The 12,989-nt window shown below is 52.4% G+C and overlaps 1 protein-coding gene across 1 annotated transcript in view; it reads right to left on the bottom strand.

Moving 5' to 3' along the window:
- Window positions 1–11,315, bottom strand: part of EBF2 (EBF transcription factor 2) — a 188,642-nt gene extending 177,327 nt beyond the window's left edge. The window contains exons 1-5 of the mRNA XM_068552112.1: window positions 10,833–11,315; window positions 8,208–8,364; window positions 7,077–7,140; window positions 6,748–6,803; window positions 6,143–6,216 (exon numbers count right to left, since the gene is read on the bottom strand). Of these exons, the coding sequence (XP_068408213.1) occupies window positions 6,143–6,216; window positions 6,748–6,803; window positions 7,077–7,140; window positions 8,208–8,364; window positions 10,833–10,963 (482 nt within the window). The 5' untranslated portion in view covers window positions 10,964–11,315. The remainder of the gene's footprint in view (window positions 1–6,142; window positions 6,217–6,747; window positions 6,804–7,076; window positions 7,141–8,207; window positions 8,365–10,832) is intronic.
- Window positions 11,316–12,989: the final 1,674 nt, after the last annotated feature.

Raw genomic sequence — 12,989 nt, forward strand, 5'->3', positions numbered from 1 at the left:
AGGAAAATGTATGAAAAAGACCCCAAGGAGCTGCCTGGATTACTATAAACCTTAGTTATATAACATCTTTCTTCAGAGAACTCAGTGTACTTTGTAACCATTTATTCATTCATTCATTTCCATTATTTTCTAAAGATGAAGAAAGACAGGAACTATGGTGTGTCTTGTCAAATAGGGGGAAAAAATGAGGCAGGGAGCTGTAAAATGATATCTCCAATCATTTTCAACAAGTCCAGAACAGAAATGGGACTCGGCATGTAAGCCCCATCCCGCAAACTCTGCGTCCCAAGACTTCCACCGGCAAAGTGCTGGGTTTCAGGTAGATACCCACGAAATGCTTACGGAATCATCTGAGAGGAAAAGAGAAAGAAGGGGCCCTAGAGCGAATACAACAGATGGGAAGGACTCCGTAGGACCTAAAGAGAACAAAACACTCCCCTCCAAAGGTACCTGTGTGAAAGACCTAAACAAATATGAAAAGGGCAAGGGAGGCTGGGTGGCTGGAAGCCACCAGGGATGGAAAATCACATCCCTGTGTTGCCTGTCTGCTGCTTGTCAGGACCACAGGCTTCTAAATACCTCTCGGCTCATCCAAGCCTGTGGTCCACCATCAATAGGAGCTGGTGAAGGATGTAGCCTTGACATGGCTTATAAGAAAAGTCTTATCATCCACACCAGTTGGAGAATATGTGTCATAAATGTTAGCAGTAACCAAATTTATGTAAGTGTTGCCCTTCCCGTGATAGTTTCTGTATAGTTTAAGATCGATGCAGCATAATAGAAGGACCGGTAAAGTGGGAATCGGGGCTCTGGCGTCTAACCCAACTTTGTCACTAACCAGTTGCATGGATTTAGTCAAATCTCTTTCGCTCCTCTGGGATTTGCCTTGCTTAGCTATAAAATTAAAGTGTTGGACTAGATTATCTCCAGAGTCTCTTTTAGGTTTGAGAAGGGCACAGAGCCTCTTTTAGGCTATGAGATTCCCTGAGCATCCTTTGATTCGAAAGTGGTGACAGATTAAGGAAAAGACGAAGTCACTGTGGCAGCAGGGGCCCAAAGGCCTAACACCATCCCAGTCTTAGATTTGCTTTCTGGTTCTGCGCAGTGCACTTGCCCTCTCTGATCCTCTACAGAATTACCAACAAACAGACAGATATTTTTAAAAACTTTTAAGTCCATCTCGCTCATGCAGGGATGTGTGGATTATTCGGTGAACAATTCTACCATTCTCAAAAAGTTAAAAATATTTGAGAGATGCTAAAAAAAACTTTCAGCCAATGGGCACAATGAGGTTGTAAGAAATTTAATCAAATTTGTAAGAAGTAAAAGAAAAATTGTCTCAAGTTTTTTAAATACCAGAGTTTGCCACTGGGACACGGAAATAATAGTTTGCCTTTGAAATTATATTAGGTCTTAACTTTTAAAATTTCCATCCCAAGATTAACACCAATAAAAATTCTGACCGGCTGCTCTCCCAGAACCTTTGTCTCTCTTCCCAACTCCCTACCCCACCCATTGCTCCTGCCACCACCATCCCTGTCTCCCCCCTCTCCTGTTTCTATTGCTTAAGTCAGCAGAATAATACCTTTGCAACTCAGGCAAACCTTTTTTCTTAGCAAGACAATTTCAAAAAGCCCTATACGTGCTAGTTATCTGAAGACCTTCTAACTAGACTCGTCTTTGACATCACCAGCATGTCAACCTAACCCAAATCTGTGTGCGATTCTAAGTACAATTTAATTACAAGAGAACACTCTCAGGATATGCCAATCTGTTTAGCTTGAGAAGGAATGATTCTAAGGAGGCCGAGTAAGTTTGCAAAATTGCTCAGCTGAATTCAGCTGCTTTCCATGGGGACTTTCTCTGGAGGAAAAGAAAAACAGATAAAAATGTAAGCCTGGTGCCAGTGTAATACAATGTGGGGAATCAACTCAGGGAAGGAAATGATACTCCAAGAAAAATGCAGAGAAACTTTAGGACCCAATCTTCCATTTTCCAACAGTAACATATTTAAGTATAATCTCTAACTTTAACACCCAGAAAAGATGTAGCAGACACTTGGCTGTCGGACTATAATAGTGAAGGAATAAAAATTATAGGAGCGGACTGTATTCACCCCATCTGAGCCCTTTGTAAAATTTCTCTTGGTTAGCCAAAGCTAATTCTTTTTTTCTTTCTTTCTTTCTATTTTAAAAAGAAAAGGTCTCATCAAGATGTCCTAGTTATTCTTTATTTCATTTCTTAAATGATATTCCGTCCTCAAGCCAGCAATAGTAACATAAGCAAGGGGAAATGGAGAGTAGGAGACATTCATGAACCCACATTCCCCAAACAATCGCTCTGGGATCAGGATGTGGGGAGTTGACATGAAGAACCGGGTCCCTGAATTACTCAGATAATAAGCTCAAATCTCCCTTCCTTTGCTCTAGAGACAAAGCCTGAGTGACCAACTTCAGATTCATCTACTTTCATGAAAAGGCTTTTTAGGGTTATTTTCTAACAAGCCATTTTCGAAGTCTGAAAGTACTTTTAAAAACTGAACAAGACTAAAAAATAGGAAAAGATGGGAAACAAAGAGAAGAGGCAACTGACTTTGGCACTAGGTTAAGGTTGTGTCCCTAACTACCGCGGGGAGGCTCAGAAGTACTCTTTTTTTTCCTAATGAATGAAAATGAAAGCTCTTCCCCTGCTCCTCGTTTGGCTTGGTTTGGCTTATTTTATTCTGGTCCTTATTTGGAGAACATTTTACCTGAAATACTCTCAGTTTGCTTACAGGCCTCTTCCACCCTCCCTGCCTCCTTGTGGTGGTCTTTGGAGAGGGAAAGAGAAAAAAAGCAAACCAGTTGGGGATGGGGGTGGGAAATATGAGAAATTTTCTCCCAGTCCTGAATCTTACCTGCATTTTTCAGAAAGGGATCAAGATGGGGGATATGCAAAGGAAAAAAGCCCCAGCCCTGGACACAGACTTTGGCACTAGGTTAAGGTTGTGTCCCTAACTACCGCGGGGAGGCTCAGAAGTACTCTTTTTTTTCCTAATGAATGAAAATGAAAGCTCTTCCCCTGCTCCTCGTTTGGCTTGGTTTGGCTTATTTTATTCTGGTCCTTATTTGGAGAACATTTTACCTGAAATACTCTCAGTTTGCTTACAGGCCTCTTCCACCCTCCCTGCCTCCTTGTGGTGGTCTTTGGAGAGGGAAAGAGAAAAAAAGCAAACCAGTTGGGGATGGGGGTGGGAAATATGAGAAATTTTCTCCCAGTCCTGAATCTTACCTGCATTTTTCAGAAAGGGATCAAGATGGGGGATATGCAAAGGAAAAAAGCCCCAGCCCTGGACACAGGGTGTCCAGTCAGCCAAACTCCTGCTCGAGACCAGCCAGTGTGCCCTTTCCCCTCCAAAATCGTTTTTAAAATTCAACCCTCAACTTTCAAAAATCTGTCTCTAATTTCAAACTCAAATAAGCGCACAGCATGGTGGCTTTTGTTTTGTTTTCTTCTCCCCAACTCCTCCCTGCGATTGCATAACAAAAGTGTCTAAATTCACACCATCTGGCCGATAAAGACACTGGCCTCACTGCCCGGCTGGCCCATCTGATTAGGGCCCCGTCTAGCCTGCGCCTTGTGGCGAAAAGTCACAGCTGTGGGGTTTGCTCACGCTCAATACAACTCTGTTATTAGCCAGCTGTAGGCCTTGAGATGACTTCTGTTCAAATTATAATATCTTTTAACCCTCTGAGCATTGAGGGCACAGGGGTGGCTGCCAGCGACATAACAACTAGACTTCTCCTTGCTAATAATTGGCAAAATGAACTAAAGCAGGGAAGAGGGGAGAGGAGACAATTGGGGAAGGGAGAGAAAAGTTATACCTAAAAGAGATTTATTTTGTTGCCGCCTAAAAGCTAAACACCAGTTTATGAGCTTTTTTTTTTTTTTTTTTTTTTTACTAAAGATTACAGAACATAAAACCATTCAAGAAAATTCCCAGGTATGCCCAAGAACACCATGCAAATGAAAGTAAGTGTGTGCGGTACCCACTGAGAAACAGGGCATCTGATTCATCCCTTAATCACTGACTGTGATAACTGACTCTTAAAATGTGAGAGAAGGAAATTTTTTCCCTGAAAAAAGTCAACCAGCTCTGACTGACAGATTGAATGGGAACTTCCCTTTTAGATGCATCCAATATTTGCCATCACCCCAGCTCATCCCCCAAAACACACACACACACACACACACACACACACACACACACACACTACAGACACAGTACCCATCCCACGGATCATTTATTTACCCACAGTTAATATTTGTTTTAAATTCTAGTTTGGGAAGGAAATAGCAGAGCGTCTTCCCAGGTCTCAAATGCAGAAAAGTTACAGTACATTAAATTTTTATATTGTGTTACTAATGCAGACTAAACTAGAGGCTTTAAAAATTGATGCTGTTACTTAAACAGCATAAAATGAGGTGGATTTGATTGGGCTTAAAAAATAAAAATGTCAGCCTTAACTACAGCTGGATAGGGCATGCAAGTATTATTTAAAGTGATAGGTAGAATTCGTCAGACAATGGGCCAGATTTAGGTTTTGTTTTCTTTCCTTTTAAGAAGATAATCTCTCCAAACAAAGACATTTAAAAGTAGAAAGAAGAATTTAAAAAAAAACAAAACACCTGCCTTTCACTTAGCCAACCAAATAAAAGTGTTCTGACTATTTAATCTAGGTACTACTTGCAAGTTCATCTTGGAATTGTATTTTCTTTCTGAATGTACCTATCAAGGGGCCCCGGGATAACGGAGTAGCTGTCTGCTTACCCCACTGTCCCACACCTCACCCAGCTACTCAGGAGAGGAAGCCTTGAGTCCCCTCAGCTGAGGCCACTGGCAGAGTTGAACTTTGCAGTTGGCAAAGTTTGTTTTTCTAATACTTGGTCAAAACCAAAACAAACATGTCTGATTGTTATGGTTTCTTCCTGACTCCGTGGGGAGGGAGACGGGGCTGCCGGGAGCTGCCCATAAAACAGTCCAAACTAAATCAGACTGCCTGCAATTACCCAAAGTCTGGAGTTGGAAGACATTCACTGAAGCAACAGCGGAGTAAGGAAGAATTGAGGCTTTCTCTCCGATCAGAGATTTTGGAGGAAGAAAAATGTGCATGGAATAGCATTTAAATTTTTATAATAAAATAACCACCTCTTCCCAGAGTTTCCTTTCTATAGCTTTTCTCCTTTGCTGTGGGATTCCCCCATAACCAGCACATATTAGACACTCAATAAACATTTATTGAAAGAATGAATAAATGTAGGGGTTAATTTTTTTTTTTTAATTTTCTTCTGGTCCAGCAGAAGAAAGGACTCGAAATGGATTGCTCTCAGAAAAGAAGATGGGAAAAGGTGTAGGAATTCGACTTAGACTGCACCTTTCACAACTTGGCCCTCAGAATCCAGCTGTTGCTCTAGACCTCCTACCTCCCCGGTTGGGGTCCTCTCCCCCACTTCCTCCCATCCACAGGTGGTGAACCCGACTGGTCTTTCAAGCCGGTAGTTCCTCCTGACCTAAGAAACTCCCGTGGCTCGGGAAATCTAGGAAAAGCAACTTCCCTGGAGGAAGAAAACGCTTCTGCATCACAGACAGGTGCCTCAGCTGGGGGGCAAGGGGTAGCGCCCCCAAAGCGGGCCGTTCCATCCCCTGCGGTGGTCACCCGCCCAGACTGCCAGCCGTTCCAGGACCTTGACTCGGTAACTCCACAAGTGGCCCCTCCTGGGCATCTACCCCTAGCGGGTCGGACCGGCGGGCCTTGGACCGCGATCGACTCAGGGAAAGCCCGGGATCCCAAACTTGACCCGCGGCTGCCCAGCCCCTCCCCGCGCTGCCGCCGACCGCTGGACAGCGGACCTTCCACGGAGCACAGGAAACTCCTGAGACGCCTGGGGGTGGAATCCTGAGGGGACCTGGGTTTCCTTTTCGACTCCCAACCGATTCGCTCTTAGAATCTGTCTTTTAAGGAGGCAAGCCCGGGCGAGGCCGCCCTCCCCGCGCGCCAGCGCTCGCGAAGGTCAGCGCCCGAGACGCACGCGAGCCAGCGCGCCGGGCGCAGCTCACCTGCCCCGCGCCCCGGCAAAGCCTGCAGGAAAACACGGCTCTTACCTGCACATCACTTCGTGTGTCAGGAGAACTCGGCACATTTCCGGATTCTTATTTTGTCCCTCGTAAGCTATGGGCTGCGAAGGAGGCGGGGGCAGGGTGGGGAGATACGAGGGAGTGGAGGGACAAAGAAAAGGGGACTTAGGAGCGAGCACAAAATCGGGTTTCCTCTCTCTGCCCGCTACTTCCTCGGGAGCGCCCGCTGGCAGCACAGAACCTGAGCTGTGGCCTGGTTAACTCGAGCGAAATAGTAAGAGAAAAGTTTGCCCTGGTGAGGACATATTTCTTGCAAAAGGGAATGCTTGGGGGGGGGGGGGGGGGACTGAATCTCCCAATAATTGTTTCCCCTCTTCATCCCTTTGCTCACCTACTCCCATCTCCAGCGTCTCCCCAGCCAGAAAGACAGGACAACTGGGGAGTGAGAGGGAACATTTATTTTTCCAGAGCAGACAAAGTGGGGGTTTCTGCGGAGTGGCTGTGAAGACTGACCCAGGAAATCGCGGAGGGTCGGGGGAGGTCAGGGACAGGCCAGAGGGGGGAGGGGGCAGGACGGAGGGCCCACCCCCCACCCCCGCGAGAGGAGGAACCGAGTGGACAGCCGGGCTCACCTGCTTGGTGACCGAGTCGATGAGCCTTACGTACAGGTCCTGCTCCGTGCGGACACCTGCCGGGGAGGCAGGAGGGCGCGAGGTGAGGGCCGTGGAACCCCGCCCGGGCATCCCAAACCTGTCCCGCCGTGGGGCCCGGGCCCGAGCGCAGGCGGAGCCGTCCTGGGGGCAGACACCACCCGCCCGCCCCCCCTCCCCGGCCCTGAGCGAGCCTCCCGCAGCCCTGCTCTCCCCAGGCCTGGAGCCCGCCTGCCAGTGACCGCGACAAGGTCAACAGCCTTCCTTGAAAAGAGGAACAAGCGGGCGCCGCGGGCACGCAGGGCACTCACCGTTGCTGTAGAGGAGCTGTAACTTGTAGTGGGTGCCATTGTTGGTCTTCTCGTTGCCTTGTTCCTGAAAAGACAGAGTCCCTTTCTTTCCAGCCCCCGAAAATGAGAGAAAGGAGAGAGAGCGGGCTTCCCTAACCCACTTCCCACTGCCTTTCTCCCTGTCACCGGGCAGCTTTGAACAGCCCCCTGCCCAGGTCCGGGTCAAAGGGCAGGAGCATCTGCCGCTGGCCAAGCTCCAAAACTTTCCAAGGCTTGCGGTCACTTGACCCTCTCCAACCGTCTGTCCCTCCCCCTTAAAAATGTCCTCAGAAGTGCGACCCCGGAGCTGGGGCCGCCGGGCACTATGTCCAGGCTGCCTTTAAACAGGCCCCACCCAACCTATCGGGTTCTGCCTGTCCTGCAGAAAGGTGAAGGGACCTGTCACTTGGAAGAGCAGCATTTGGCCCTATCCCACCAGGACCGCAGCCTTGGAGCCACTAGCTCAGGGACTCAGGTCCGGGTTCAAGAAGAACCTTGGGAAGAGCCGGCTCCAAAGCTTGAATGGTACAGCTGAAGAGACGGAGGCCCAGAGAGAGCAGGAGACTTTCCTTTCCTCCCACATCAGCTTCATTTGAGATCAAATCCAGCGCCCGTACCGGGGCCTGGGCCGGGGCAGGCACTGCCTTGGGAACCAGAGTGGAAGGGAAGGCTGGGGGCGGAGGGGCAAAGCTGGGCTGTGGGTTTCCACCTTGTACCTATCTAACCCACCCTGCCGCGCTGGCAGGTGCAAAATAATAATAATAATAAAAATAACCCGGAGTAGGGCAGTGGCGGCTTTGAGTATACGTTTACACTATGCTCTAGTTGGAAGGACTTTGCTCCGCGGTCAGTCCATGCCCAGGCTCTGCTAATGATCCAGAAGCCGGGTGCGCAGAGCCACAGGCGCCGCTGCAGCGGGAGGTGCGGGCGGAGAGTGCCGGCGGGAGAAGCTGCGGGGAAATCGACTGATTTAAAGGCTAGGGGTGAGAAGTCTCGATTTATCATCCCTGCTGATGTGAGCGGAAAAGTGTCGGGAGTGACAGATGGGATCTTTAGTGCTTTGCAAGGAGGTAGTTATTAGGCCGCGAGGGGAAGAGGGGGACCTCCGCTTACTTTGTCGTTCTCCACAAAGTCTACGAAGGCGGTGCGCTCTATCTCCACCGGCTGCCCCTGCCTGTCGTAGAGCGCCAGGACGAAGTGAAAGAAGTTGGATTTCCTCAAATTGGAAGGAGGCTGCTTCTCAAAGTGGGCCCGGGACAGGGCTACTCCGCTGTGCATGAAGAGACACGGGGGAGACCAGACACGGGGAAGGAGAGAAAGACACGAAGTTACCAACGCGCCCACGCAACATCGCAGAGGGTCAAGGGTCCATGTCCCCGTCCAGGCTTCTGGCCCCCTCGGGCGCTTTTTTCTATTAGGATTAAGAAGCGAGGACTCTTTGGAGGAGTCACAGTGGCCACGGGGGTCGGGTAGCAGGGCCCACGACTCTGGACTTTGCCACCGCCAGCCGTTCCAGCCTCCGGGCATCTCACGCCCAGTAGCTCAATGTCCGGCCTTTAGTGGAGACCAAGGAATCGCGACCGCAGACCGAAGCCCGGAGGGTCCCCCTGAGATGGCGGCCCAAGTCTTGTCGTTGTGCCGCCCCAATCTTCTTCCTCTTCCCGCCGCCGACCGGGTCAGGATTCGGAGCTGGGCCCGAGGGGTAGGGGACTAAGCGCCTCGTTATTTTTGAACAAGTGACCCTTTTCCTTCATCTTCATTGGAGTGACCCGTCCTGGCACTATTGCCCACAACGCACCATCCCCCAAGCTATCTCGGAGAGGCGGTGGAAGAGAACCCCCTGGGGGCGGATGGGAAGCCCAGAGGCCAAGTCTCGGTCCTACAGGGAGAGGCCTCACCTCCTGCTTCCCTCGCTCTTCCGAAAAGTTGCGCCTGGGACAGTGGCAGGGCAGAATCCCCCTCGACCAGTACTAGGGATCGAGGACCACCACGGACGACATAATACTGAGGACCCCGCCCCTAGAACTGCTGAGCTTGGAGAAGCCGAAAAGTTGAGGCAGAGCGCGTCCTCGCCTGGGGCCGAGATTCTCCCCGCTCTAGCCACATCTCTGCGCGGCGCCGGCCAAACCCGCTGACCGCGAAAGCCGTGTTGGAGGACCCGGCAGGCTCCCTGAAGCGTGTTGAGCATGTGCACACACCTCCCTGCCGACCTGTCGGGGCCGGGAACAAACTGGCCGCCAGATCACATTTAACGGGAGACTCGGGGTGCAGGCGAGCAAGCAGATGGACGGAGCTGCCCCGGGGCGCTGGGGTCGCGGGGCGTCTTGCCCCAGGGCGCGAGCACTTTCCCTCTTTTGAAGGGTGTAAAATTTTGACTAGACTCCCCCAGCGGACAGCCTGTTCCAACTTTAACAATTGCTTGATCTGGGAAAGGAGGAAAGTAGGGGAGGTGTCTTGCAGGAGCTCAGCTAGGGAACTGCGCCGTGGAGACCGGTCTGCGGCGCTGCCTGGTCTCCCTCAGCCTGCAGCCCAACAAGTCCCCAGACGGCCGCGGAAAGCCGCCGCCACGGCGTGCCGTCTGCTGAAGGACACTGGCGCCCCCCTGGGCTCGGGCAGGAGGGAGGGAGCCGCCGCTTGCCCCGGTGTCCTGAGCGATGCGACTTTTGCTTCCTCTCCTCCAAGGGTGGCGGCCCGGTTCGCTCTACCCGGGACACCTAGAGTCCTGGCCTGGAAAGGAGTAATTTCTCCCCGTGATGTCGGGACTGCGAGGGGGATGGCCAGGAAAGTGGATAGAGAGGCGTCAGTGGTGGGTAGAAGTCTTGGGGGTAAGGGGGCTGTCTCTCGCAGACAAGGTCGTGGAGATCACAAACCTCAGCTCAATTGTGGTGGTGAGGGAGGGGAAGCAGAATGTCTTCATGGGGTGGCAGCCTAGACGAGGCGTTTACTACGTCAGCAGGAGAATGCTCATAAACAAAGTCAACTTCAGGGACCAGCAAAACTAGAGGCTTGTGATCCCTGCGTTTGCGGTGCGTCTCCTCTCTTCCGTGACTCTTTCTCCTGTTACTCCTTCGTCTTTTCTCTTTAGTCTCTTCTCTCCCCTCACCCCCGCCTCTGTGCATCTAGCCCACTGTTTTCTCCCTGCGCCCGTACCCTCCAGCCTGCCCCCCTCCCAGGGCACCCGGCCGCTCTGCCTTCCCAGGCAGGCGCTCCGGCCTCTCCTGCTCCGCTAGGCGCCATCTGGCCTTGGGCTCTCGGCCTCCAAGAATCGGCCAGCAAGATGCGGGAGGAGAGGCTCTCGTAAGCAGCGGGGCGAAACCCGGGAGTCGCCGGGAAGCCGGCTCCCCTCCAGCGGCCGCCGCTGCCGGCTCCGGTCCTCACGCTCTGCTCCTGGCTGGGCCCGCCTCGCAGAACTAGGGGCTGAGCTGAGAGGCATCAGATACTACTTTGTTATTTTTTCCTCCCAAAGAGTAGTCTGTGGGGAAGGAGTGGGGGATCCAGGCAGTTCAGAAACTCGAGTGTTGGCTGCGGGGTAAGTGGTCCCCTAACTGCAGCGACCTGCCTGCCGGAGGGCGAGCCCTAGCGCGCGGGGCCAGGGCGACAGATGAGGGGGAGAGAGAGCGAGCGCGAACAAGAGCAGCGAGGGGGGTGACACACACACACACAGAGAAAGACAGTGAGAGCGAGGGAGCGAACGAGCGAGAGATTGCGAGCATAATAATTGTGCGGCCGTCTCGTTACCTCTGCGCAGCGACGTTGGCGTCCACCACGCCGACATTCCGGACCCAGGACCTGACCGAATCCATCTCGGCGCCCAGCGATTTCTCTTTCAGAGCTGGTCCTCTTCCTAAAGTATCTTGGATCCCAAACATTTAAAAAGTCTGATCTACTGTCGCTTTAAAAATGAGTTACAACGCTGTCCTCACTGTTCCCAACGTTGTCACCAAACCGTCTCCTTCCAAAGCAATCCAGGAAAAGGGATCAAGTGCCGAAGTTCGAGTCTCTCTTGTGAAAAAAAAATTTAAAAAGATAACCCGTCCTTTGCTTCCACGCGTGAGGTGCGGACTGATGTAGTTAAAGTTTGGGTTATATCCTCCTCAAGTTCAGATCTGCCGCCTCAGGCCCTCCGCCCTAGGTCTCTCGCATCCTTCCAGCGGCAGCGCTGCCTCCAGAAAGTGATCACAATTTTGAAGCATCACCTGTTCTGGGAGAAACAGGAGGAGATTGATGGCTGCCTAATCTCTCCCCTTCCTCCTGGTCCCCCACCCCCCCTCCCTGCTCCTCCCCACCGCTCCAATTTAGAAAAAAAAAAAAAAAATCCCCAACAGGATCAGTTGTGAAAGGAAGGGGAAGACCCGGAGCCGAGAGGAGGCGGTGGCTGCGAGCGCTGCGGAGCCGGGCTACAGCCGCTCGCCTGCCCCATGAATGGGTTACTACAGCCCGGGCCGCGGAAGGCGGAGCCGCGGCCCGATAAGGAGCCTCATTTGCATGGACGCTCGGGATTGGCCGGCGCTGGGCAGGCCCGGCCGACGTCCTCTGGCGGCGCGCGCCCCGCTCGGCGTTGCCTGGAGTCCGGGAGGTGAAAGGGGACAGAAAGCTGCGGGCCCCGGGTCCTAGCTCGAACCCTACGTGCGTGCGTGAGATGAGGGCCCGCAAATCCTGCACTGAAGCGGGGTAGCCCGGCCCTGCCGGCTGGTACGCGCCGGCTCAGAGTCTGGTCGCGGGAGCGGGAGGCTTCCATGGATCCTGCCTCTAAATGCAGATTTTTGTAGCCTGCGGGAGGCGTATTCATTCCCGGGGCTTGGGTTCTGTGTGCAGGTTTGTGAAGAAGCGGAGTGTGACCGCATGTACTTATGTTTGGTGCAAACGTTCCCGAGAGCAACCCAGTTTCCCTGGACGGCTCTCCCAAGTCTCCTGGAGTTACTTGGTGACACTCAGATTTTGTGTGCGGTTTACAAGTTGAGAGACAAGGATATATGAATGAAGGCGGGGGTGGGGACGAACAAGGCTCAAGTGCTATTCAAATAAACAGAGTGTCGGGGGAAACGGTCAAAGAGCTAAGGAAAATACCCCCGGGCGGACGCGAGCGGGGGTTGCACCCGTGCAGATGAGAGGTTGCTGACAGATCGTGGCAGGCTGAGTGCTAGAGCTGCCCTGCCTTGTCCCGGGAGCCTCCTCCTGTCTCCCGTTCCCCCGCCCAGTTCCCGGAGTCCGGGGGAGCCGGCAGAGGAGCTGCTGGGAGGCAGCGGGGGACTCGCGGAAACTTTGCCCAAGGCGCGCGGTCGCCGTGGTGCTGGCCGCGGGCTGATGGCCGGGAGACGGCTGCAGCTCCGCCAAACAGCTGAAACTCTAGGCGGCTTTTTAACTACGCCGGGCAGCTCGCAGTGCCCATTAAAACTCCTCCTGGCTGGGTGTTATCTTCTTGCTTCTCCTTTTGTATTCTGATCTGCGCATAGATCTGCTACTGAAATCTAGAACACCAGCGCGAAAACAGATTTGAAGACAATGAATGCAAATCTGTGCTCAAAGACCATCTGCCGTGGAGGAGACAAATCAGCTGTTCCGCAGTTCGAGCGACTGTGCCCGAGCCTCCTGGCCTCATTACCGAGAGGGCCTTGGCGAAAGCCTGGATTTCATTCAGGAGACTTTCCCCCCACACTTAGGACTCAAATTTGAGTGTGAATTGACTCCCGATCAGATCCCATAGGTGTGTAGGTGAGCGCTCACAAATGAACTGCGAGAGTTTGCCGCTAGAGGACACAGCGCCTTGCAACTCGTTTGCCTGGGCGGACAGGAAGCTCGCACTTTCAGAAATGCCACTCTCCTGAGAAAGGGACGGATCCGCGCCTCCACTCTGCCCCTGGGGCAAACCACGACCTGACTGCGGGGACGGATAGC

This window comes from Eschrichtius robustus, chromosome 10, assembly GCF_028021215.1.
Source record: "Eschrichtius robustus isolate mEscRob2 chromosome 10, mEscRob2.pri, whole genome shotgun sequence".
NCBI lineage: Eukaryota > Metazoa > Chordata > Mammalia > Artiodactyla > Eschrichtiidae > Eschrichtius > Eschrichtius robustus.